The 11,085-nt window shown below is 42.3% G+C and overlaps 1 protein-coding gene across 3 annotated transcripts in view; it reads left to right on the top strand.

Annotated features, from left to right (window-relative positions):
• Positions 1 to 4,101: 4,101 nt before the first annotated feature.
• Positions 4,102 to 11,085, top strand: part of LOC118361192 (apoptosis regulator Bcl-2-like) — a 69,471-nt gene continuing 62,487 nt past the window's right edge. For 2 of the 3 annotated variants that reach the window (XM_035740936.2, XM_052483772.1), the window contains exon 1: positions 4,102 to 5,505. In XM_035740936.2, the coding sequence (XP_035596829.2) occupies positions 4,948 to 5,505 (558 nt within the window). In that variant the 5' untranslated portion in view covers positions 4,102 to 4,947. Of the gene's footprint in view, positions 5,506 to 9,577; positions 9,679 to 11,085 lie in introns of all 3 variants that reach the window. The other variant, XM_052483771.1, reaches the window with a different exon arrangement.

Genomic DNA, 11,085 nt, shown 5'->3' with positions numbered 1-11,085 from the left:
TGTGTCTCGTCACCCATTTGATTAAAAAAAAAAGTATTTTGACAAATTCGCGATGAACAAATCTTCAAGTAAGATTTTAAAATACCTGCAGCACATAGTTAGAAAATATTACCAAGTTTAAATAAAGGTGTACCTGAATGATCCTTACTGACTCGTCCTTTCTTTTAAAATTATGTCATATAAAACACCCTAGTTCTCTAAATGTGGACCATAGACTCTGAGACTAGTCACGCAAGACATAGTGGTAAATTTACATTTTGATTCTGGTTTTGTTACTAACCATACATTACAATATATTACTCTTGTATATTTAACTAATATAGATTTTCTTTCTCACAATTCTGTATTTAAACAAGCAACAATGAATATGGGCTGTAGAATAAAGGCTCCTAGACACATAGTGGCTGGTAACCTTATGGTTTGGGTTACAGTCTCCTTGCATGGGGCCAATATCTCAAGCCCAGATTGTCCAATTTGTAAGTCGCTCTGGATAAGAGCGTCTGCTAAATGACTTAAATGTAATGTAATGTAATGTCAAAAAGTTATACAAATATGCATACAAGCAGAACACCAATAGAGTAATTTTAGGGCTAAACCCTGAACTGAATGGCCCATAGGTGGCACTATAATAAGCACTTAAATTCAAAAGCTCAGCCCAGCCACATCATTTGACATATAGCAACTCAAGTCTATACTGTGTTTGTACAAAGCTAAGAATTTTGTCAAAAGATGAGAGAAAATTTCAATTTTGTAAAAACTAAAGTAAATGTTCCCACCCCAAACCGAACTAAACCCAAACTACTCAACTTCTTGTTATCCATCCAATTGATACTGACTGTGAGAATTAAGGGCACTGCAAGTTAGGTTTATTCTGAAACATGTTGATATTTTCAAAAACATGGAAACAGGATGCAATTGTGGGGTGGCAGGTAGCCTGGCGGGTAGGAGCGTTGGGCCAGTAACCGAAAGGTTTCTAGATTGAATCCCAGAGTTGACAAGGTAAAACATCTGTCGTTCTGCCCCTGAGCAAGGGAGTAAACCAACTGTTCCCCGTTGTAGAAGTTGTGGACAACGATTAAGGCTACCCTCCACACCTCTTTGATTCAGAGGGGTTGGGTTAAATGCGGAAGACACATTTCAGTTGAAGGCATTCAGTTGTACAACTGACTAGGTATCCTCCTGTCTGTTGTGAACCTAAACTGTTAGCATATTTTGGGCCGATACCTCATGGGGCAATAATAAGTTATTAGAAATGTAATATATGTAGAACTCCCAGTGATTTTGTCATTCAAATTGAAATTATGTCGTGGCTAAGAGCCTTTGATGTTGCTTGCAGCTACATTTCAGTTCAGATTTGTGTTGAATGTTTAGTCCACAATATGGCAAACTATACATAGTTTACAACAATATAGTAAGGCAGGCAGATCCCTCCAGTTACAATGTTTTTGAAGTGCAGATCTAGGATTTAAACCTAAACCCAATCTCACCCCTCATCATTTTAAAGGTAATGATATACATTTACATTGGATTATCAGTTAGGGACATGCATACAACATGCAGAGTGAAGTGCTGCTATAAATTCTGAGCAGTAAGATACAGTAGATAGCTGTAGCTTAATTTAAACAAGATAAGTGGTTGAAAATGTGATTAGAATTTATAAGTGATTATTTGAAGAAGAAAAATATATAATGGTAGCTAGTTTTTTTATGAACTTGAAGGTACAACTATTGACACTTGTTGACACTTGTGAAGATAATAGTGTAATGAGGTTTGTGTGTAGCTTGTGTAGAGGAGTCAGGCGCAGGACAGCAGATATGAGTAAATAAACGTAATTGACTCAAAATATACAAATACACTACAATAGAGCGAGCCCACATAACAGACCGTATTACATACAAACAATTACTCCCAAACAAACATGGGGGAACAGAGGTTTAAATAATTAACGAGTAATTGGGGAATTGAAACCAGGTGTGTAAGACAAAGACAAAACAAATGGAAAATGAAAAGAGGATCGGTGATGGCTGGAAGGCCAGTGACGTCGACCGCTGAACGTCGCCCAAACAAGGAGAGGGACCGATTTCGGCGGAAGTCGTGACAAATAGTGTGTTTTCAAAATGATGTTTAGAAGAGACAATTGTCCACTAATCAATGTTATGAAATGGCTCTCCAATGTACAAATGGCTACTGATTTGCACCCACTGACAATTAATGAGTTCAAACTTTATATGACATCCTTCTGTACTTACTAACTGCATGGCTTGGTCTCTTGGTCTCCTATGTGAATAAGTCACATTCATTTAATTAATAAAACCAGAATTTCAGAAATGCACTATGGTGAAAAACGGACTAAAATGAACAATCATAATCTACAAGGTGCATTCCATGTTGGCACGATATGATTGTATCTGAAGTGATATAATGAAATCATGAGTGAAAAGGAAATGTTGAAGGGTCTATAATCCATAATCATATAATTTTAGGGGCAACTTGATTGATCAACGTTTCATAATAACTGATCAGAGATTCACATACAAGTGTCAGTACGACAAATCTAACATATCCAAACCTGCTTAGAGTATCTTCTTTCACTGAATACTTCTACATCACATTACCTTACCTGACTACAGGAAACACAGGGAACAATGCAGGTAACATAGTGGTTAATAGCATTGAGCCAGAAATCAAAAGGTTGCTTGTTTGAATCCCCAAACCGACAAGTTGAAACAACTATTAATGTGCCCTTGAGCAAGGCACTTATCTCCAGTTGCTCTGGATAAGATTGACTGAAATGTAAATATATTGTAAAGCATGATAAGTTAACAAAACAATGACTACATACCATATGGTATGTAGTCGCAGCAGCCATGCTTGCCTCAATTCCATAGGACCCCAAATGTATGTTGTCACTTGTCTCTCTGGACACATTCAGTACATTCCTTTCCACTATGCCAGTTGCCTATTAAAGTAGCTGCCAGTGCAGAGAAGGCTTGGGGGCATTGTTTCAAGAAGAGGAATACATCACTATTGCAATGGCGCACCCCAATGCTTCATGTAATTGCATTCATGTTCTCAAGTGAGACAGTGGTTCTCATTCAGTCGATGTTAGATTTTTTAATTTTTTTAAAAATTTAACCTTTATTTAACTAGGCAAGTCAGTTAAGAACAAATTCTTATTTCCAAAGATGGCCTACACCAGCCAAACCCGGACAACACTGGGCGTATTGTGCACTGCCCTATGGGACTCCCAATAACGGCCGGTTGTGATACAACCAGGGTGTCTGTAGTGATGCCTCTAGCACTGAGATGTAGTGCCTTAGACCGCTGGGCCGCTCGAGAGCACACAATAGCTTTGTTGTGTCATGTTATTTAGTATTCTGCAACATGACTCTTTCTGTTAGGTTTCTTTTAGGCTTTGTAAGTCACCATCCACTACTAGCTAGTGTGCGCGTGTGTGTGTGTGTGTATGTGTGTTTGTGTGTGTGCACACACACATACACACACATCCATCTCAACAGTATAGAAGAATTATGAACATGTGTGGTGTAAGACAGAAAAAAACATGTTTGAAGGATTCTCTTCATGTGAGGAGCTATAGCCCAAACCAAGAGGTCAGGAGAGGACAGTAGTGAGGGTCTGTCGTTTGATATTGGTCAGTGAACTGGAGGTACGGTAGGGGATTTTATAGTATCAGTTCTTATTTTGTTCTGGAAATATGAGTTCTTTGTAACCATCATATTGATAATACATCTACCATATGAGAGTAAGGGCAGTACACCCTTACTTTAACATTGTTACCATACATTTTGATGTCTATTTGTTCTAAACATTTTGATGTTTATAATGTCTTATCATAGGCTTATCCTGTAACTACATGGTAATAATGTAGTATGTAGGCCTACTGTCCCTAGTTATTCCACTTTATGGGCTAGCTACTCTGTTATCACATATGTAATGTGTTAAATTGTGCAACATAAACAGATGACCATCATATCATCCTATGGCCATATGCCTTCACTTAATTAACATAATACAAGAAAAGCTTGAATGAGAGTGACGTAGCTAGAAGGAAGTACCTCCCTGAGTGGGAGTCAGTGGCTCGCCTACGAGGGAGTGGACGAGGGGAAAGCTGACGGCTACTGTAACTCACTGCATGAGAGGAGCGTCGCTGAAATCGTCTGAATACAATACACAAGTAACCTGCGCTTTTCTATCCGTATAAATCTTGGACCTTCTGTCTGGTGCTTCTGTTTGAGTTTTTTGTGCATTTCTCTGTGAAATAAGAGTAGGCTATTTCGAGAGCTGCCTTGCAAATCATTTCTCTTCCGTCTTTCTGGGACTTTGTAGTTCATGTCTGAGGATTCAACCCCAGAACGCAATAATGTAATTGAATCAAATACTTTTCCCCCCTGGACAAATAGGCCGAGCTACACAGTGTTGATTGAAGCAACCGATTGAGACAGTCATACGCTCGTGTTCCAAGTGAGGATCAGCTCAAAGCATATCCAAAACGCATTACTGTTCCAATGGATTCCTGAAAAGGGGCGTATCATATGCAAGAACCAGACATTGCGGGCAGATCGTTCTACTACATTCTGTACTGTAAAGTTGACTGGCTGCTGGAACTAGAAATGTATGTTAGAATAGCACCATTTCTTTCACCCGATTAAATATTTGAATGCGCATGTTTTTAAAAGAAAACAGTGTTTCCACATGCTCTTATTGGAATAGGCTATGTCATTTGGAAATACGATTTGATTACTTTGTATTATTTTCTACCACGGCTGGAACAAGCGTTGCTATGCAGATCATGCACTGTTGGCCAATGTTAGCGATATATTTGATCGTCTGACACCATATCTAATTTTAGGGGATATCTTTTAGACTGTCTCAACCAACTATTGGAAATGTATTTTGCGTAAACAGCTTTTTGGATATTACAAAACCATGATGGCAAACGAGAATCCTTATAACAGTCGCTTTATTGTCGAAAAATACATCCATCACAAACTGTTGAAAATGGGATTTGTATGGACATTTCAAGGAGAAAACGATTCTCCAAATAATGGCTTTGGGGACCCCTCTACACCCAACTCCCCCTTAGTTTTTGCACGGCGGTCCCAGCCCACTGCCGCGGGAGAGGACACCGACTCTCCTTACCAAAACAGGAGTCCGCAACCTGACCCACATGCCAGGCTCCACAGGGTCCTGCGCGAGGCGGGTGGCGAGATTGAAAGAATGTATCAGCGGGACTTTACAGAGATGTCGGGGCAGTTGCATTTTACACCCAGCACGGCACAGAGAAGGTTTACCGCTGTAATAGATGAGCTCTTCAGCGACGGGGTAAACTGGGGTCGGATTGTGGCTTTCTTTGAGTTTGGAGGGACAATGTGCGTGGAGAGCGTCAACCGGGAGATGACGTCCCAAGTAGACAACATCGCTCGTTGGATGACGGAGTACTTGAACGGACCCCTACAGAACTGGATCCAGGAGAATGGTGGCTGGGTATGTTTGTTAATAAATCATTCCGCATTTGCTCAGCCTCTATCCACCTATTACACCTATAGGCATATATGCATCAGTTGCAAATGCATCAGTAGTAAGCACATAAACTTACAGTGGATCAATTCCTTCAGGGGAGCATGCACCTGACCCTACCATTACCTCTGTGTCAACAAATCAGACTACTACCATTGTCTAACATTTGGGTTCCAATGTCAGCCAACCCTGTTTTCACGATGGGGACAGTATAGACCTACATGGATTGATAATTGTCTGTTTTTGCTGTCCCTATTCTCCTGGCCGATATTTCAGTCAGTCAAGGGAAACCCTACACCTAGTCTGACTGAAGGTCAATCACACACTGAATGAGCTTGACTGCATTTTACTCTGTAATTTGTTTGCCAGATGTTTTGGAAACGGCTGACATCATTTCTCTCCCCCAACATGTGTGCTTTGAGTTGAACTACTAACAGCATGATGTCTTCAAAGAGAAACTTGCCGTGTTTCCACCATTCCAGTTTGAATGAATGAACAGAGCGTTTCCCTATTTAGCTTCCACATCAAATGGAGAAAAAAAGGCTCCCCTGTTTCAGTGTCTCCTCTTAGTTCTTTACATCCTGTCCGTCTGTTTTACTGCATCGCTTGAGCATTGAATAATTTATGGCTGAAATTAGAACAGGCACACCATGCTTTCATACACTCCCATCTTGGTGTAGTAGAATCTATGTCTATGTTACCATAATCACAAATGCACTCCTCATTTGGTAGTTAATTCACCCTCTTTTTCTTTGATTGATAATTTGCATAATCACGGATGAGCAAATGAACTGCTCAAATAGAGAAGCAATGGTTACAGGGACATGATGACCAAATCAGTTCCATGGCTGCGACCCCGTGCACCATCATGCACATGCTGATTTTATCTATCCTCACCAGACGCATTCATGACACGCAGATTAAAACACCAAGACCAACTATGAACCAATAATATTAATTAAGGGAGAGGTCAAAACACATATGAAACATCCATGTACATTTAGCTAACATTTAGCTAGCTTGCTGTTGCTAGCTAATTTGTTTCGGGTTGTTATTTTACCTGAAATGCATATGGTCCTTTTTTCCCCTGGATCTTTGTAGAATGTTGACCAATTTTGAGTCACACAAAATGTGTGTTTTCTACTCCGACAACTAATCCACGTATAAAAGTGCAAACCTAGTTAGTTTTCATTTGGTTTTCTTTGATTAATATTGCCTTGTACATTCTTATTCTATGGATTTTATATGGGGGTTGGCAACCAACTTTAAGGTGCATAGCCGCCACCAACTGGACTGGAGTGGGGACCTCAGTTCATCTTTCAATCACCCACGTGTGTATATGCTGGTTTAAATCAATGAGTAGATGGGAGAGGTGGGACTTGCAGTGTGTCTAAAATATAACTCTATTTTAGCGTCTGGCTGTGCAGTCGCCTGTTGGCGCGCGCTTGTTTCAAATAATTTATTGAATAACATGTATGGGTACATTTAGTTTGGTCAGCATGTTTACATTTGATTTAGAACTAAGTTTATTTAAATGTCATGATATTGATGAGGCAATATCTTTCATGTCCTCTTTACTTGACCCGTTGTCATGATTAATGTGGCATGTGTGGTTCCCACGCTGTGGAAAAGGAGAGTGGAGGTGGTAGCTGTCTGGACAGAGCAACAACTGGAGCAGAATAAATAGCAGGGGCCACACAATACAACCACCATCACCAGGGCTGCTAGGGAAATCACATTTTCATTATAAAGTTGCGTGTTATTTTGACAGTTTCTTGGCGTTATTGAAGATGTCTTTGCTCCGCAAAACAATAACTGTTACCCTGTGTGTGTGTGTGTGTGTGTGTGTGTGTGTGTGTGTGTGTGTGTGTGTGTGTGTGTGTGTGTGTGTGTGTGTGTGTGTGTGTGTGTGTGTGTGTGTGTGTGTGTGTGTGTGTGTGTGTGTGTGTGTGTGTGTGTATGTATGTGTGTGTGTGTGTGTGCGTGCGTGCGTGCGTGCGTCTACTTGTTCCATCAGAGGAAAATTATGAAGCAATCAACACTGAGGTACTTTTTATTGGTTTGTATTATTCAGAAGGTTCCAGCACTCCCATCTCGAGCCAATCAATGATGCATTTATTTAATTTTGTCATCAAAATAACCATTTTGCATTTGTATTAACACTATGTTCACAGAGGAAGACAAGTTCCAGTTAAAATAGCATTTACACTCTTTGAATTTTATCCATGAATTACTCTTTCCAGTAACGTAAACTCATTCACTTTTGTACATCGCCTTGGTCCATACAATTGACCTTATTTTAGCGCCCCCAAAAACGTAATACTTCCAGATCAACTGTAATGTCAATACCATTGTAAAGCACACTTTCTCCCCTTTCCAACAAAATAAATTACATGACCTAAACGATGCCCGTTTCTGCATGATTCAAGCAGGCAATGAGCCCCGAGGGGTCTTTCTAAAAATGGCGGGTGGGGAAGCGAAACTAATGCGTGATAGTGAGAAGGAGAGATGTTGTGTGGGAAAATTGCATTTTTTCACTTGATCTGTCCAACTTATCACCTTATCGCCTCTAAAATGTAAATAAAACACTATAACGAGTTTATATAATGTGTGATTGCATTCCTATTTGAAGGTTTGTGTCGAATTTGAATCAGGTTTTTAGGACGGTGCTAAAGTGATTTTCAGAAGTAAACAGTTTTTTTGAGAGTCGTGATCGCTTGCAGTGACAAAGCAAAATATGACTTGGTATCCCCCTTACCCCCGTCACTGTCCATTTCTTGTTTTTAAATGATGAGAGAAGTGCTAGTGTAACGGATGTGAAATGGCTAGCTTAGTTAGCGGTGTGCGCTAAATAGCGTTTCAATCGGTTACGTCACTTGCTCTGAGACCTTGAAGTAGTAATTCCCCTTGCTCTGCAAGGGCCGCGGCTTTGTGGAGCGATGGGTAACGATGCTTCGAGGGTGACTATTGTCGTTGTGTGCAGAAGGTCCCTGGTTCGCGCCCGGGTATGGGCGAGGGGACGGTTTAAAAGTATACCGTTACATTGGTGCCGTGACCCGGATTACTGGTTGCTGCGGAAAAGGAGGAAGGTCAAAAGGGGGTGAGTGTAACGGATGTGAAACGGCTAGCTTAGTTAGCGGTGTGCGCTAAATAGCGTTTCAATCGGTTACGTCACTTGCTCTGAGACCTTGAAGTAGTAATTCCCCTTGCTCTGCAAGGGCCGCGGCTTTTGTGGAGCGATGGGTAACGATGCTTCGAGGGTGACTGTTGTCGTTGTGTGCAGAAGGTCCCTGGTTCGCGCCCGGGTATGGGCGAGGGGACGGTTTAAAAGTATACTGTTACACTACAACTGGTGGAGAGAGATTGTCAGACGGAAATAGTTGCTTTATGCCTGCTGTACGTTATGGCATGACACGTCACGATGTAACGGAGGGTCAGTTTTATAAACTTTTCTCCAACACTATAGAGCCCTTACCATGTCGATCAGCGCTTGAATAGAAACGTAGTTCACACCCCCGGAATCGGTGCAGCCAGCTGGTTTCTTCACGCATCGCGCCGACAGAAACAAACATCTTTCTGGTAAGACGAGGGACGGGGGCGTATGCTTTATGATTAACGAGACGTGGTGTGGTCACAACAACATACAGGAACTCAAGTCCTTCTGTTCACCTGATTTAGAATTCCTCACAATCAAATGTCGACCGCATTATCTACCAAGGGAATTCTCTTCGATTATAATCACAGCCGTATATATTCCCCCCCAAGCAGACACATCGATGGCTCTGAACAAACTTTATTTGACTCTATGTAAACTGGAAACCACATATCCTGAGGCTGCATTCATTGTAGCTGGGAATTTTAACAAGGCTAATCTGAAAACAAGACTCCCTAAATTGTATCAGCATATCGATTGTGCAACCAGGGCTGGTAAAACCTTGGATCATTGCTATTCTAACTTCCCCGACGCATATAAGGCCCTCCCCCACCCTCCTTTCGGAAAAGCTGACCATGACTCCATTTTGTTGCTCCCTGCCTACAGACAGAAGCTAAAACAAGAAGCTCCCGCGCTCAGGTCTGTTCAACGCTGGTCCGACCAATCTGATTCCACGCTCCAAGACTGCTTCCATCACGTGGACTGGGGTATGTTCCGCACTGCGTCCAACAACAACATTGACGAATACGCTGATTCGGTGAGTGAGTTCATTAGAAAGTGCATTGAAGATGTCGTTCCCATAGCAACAATTAAAACATTCCCAAACCAGAAACCGTGGAGTGATGGCAGCATTCGCATGAAACTGAAAGCGCGAACCACTACTTTTGACCAGGGCAAGGTGACCGGAAACATGACCAAATACAAACAGTGTAGCTATTCCCTCCGCAAGGCAATCAAACAAGCTAAGCGTCAGTATAGAGACAAAGTAGAATCGCAATTCAACAGCTCAGAGACAAGAGGTATGTGGCAGGGTCTACAGTCAATCACGGATTACAAAAAGAAAACCAGCCCCGTCACGGACCAGGATGTCTTGCTCCCAGGCAGACTAAATAACTTTTTTGCCTGCTTTGAGGACAATACAGTGCCACTAACACGGCCCGCAACCAAAACATGCAGATTCTCCTTCACAGCAGCCGACGTGAGTAAAACATTTAAAGGTGTTAACCCTTGCAAGGCTGCAGGCCCAGACGGCATCCCCAGCCGTGCCCTCAGAGCGTGCGCAGACCTGCTGGCTGGTGTGTTTAGGGACATATTCAATCAATCCTTATCCCACTCTGCTGTTCCCACATGCTTCAAGAGGGCCACCATTGTTCCTGTTCCCAAGAAAGCTAAGGTAACGGAGCTAAACGACTAGATTACTCGTTGGTTATTACTGCTTTGTCGGAACTAGAAGCACAAGCATTTCGCTACACTCGCATCAACTTCCATCATCATGAAGTGCTTTGAGAGACAAGTCAAGGACCATATCACCTCCACCCTACCTGACACACTAGACCCACTCAAATTTGCTTACCGCCCAAATAGGTCCACAGACGATGCAATCTCAACCACACTGCACACTGCCCTAACCCATCTGGACAAGAGGAATACCTATGTGAGAATGCTGTTCATCGACTACAGCTCAGCATTTAACACCATAGTACCCTCCAAACTCGTCATCAAGTTCGAGACCTTGGGTCTCGACCCCGCCCTGTGCAACTGGGTACTGGACTTCCTGACATGCCGCCCCCAGGTGGTGAGGGTAGGTAACAACATCTCCACCCCGTTGATCCTCAACACTGGGGCCCCACAAGTGTGCGTTCTGAGCCCTCTCCTGTACTCCCTGTTCACCCATGACTGTGTGGCCATGCACGCCTCCAACTCGATCATCAAGTTTGCGGACGACACTACAGTGGTAGGCTTGATTACAAACAACAACGAGACGGCCTACAGGGAGGAGGTGAGGGCCCTCGGAGTGTGGTGTCAGGAAAATAACTTGACACTCAACGTCAACAAAACTAAGGAGATGATTGTGGACTTCAGGAAACAGCAGAGGGAGCACCCCCCTATCCACA

This window comes from Oncorhynchus keta, chromosome 28 (assembly GCF_023373465.1).
Source record: "Oncorhynchus keta strain PuntledgeMale-10-30-2019 chromosome 28, Oket_V2, whole genome shotgun sequence".
Taxonomy (NCBI): Eukaryota; Metazoa; Chordata; class Actinopteri; order Salmoniformes; family Salmonidae; genus Oncorhynchus; species Oncorhynchus keta.
This window is presented reverse-complemented; position numbering and strand designations above follow the sequence as displayed.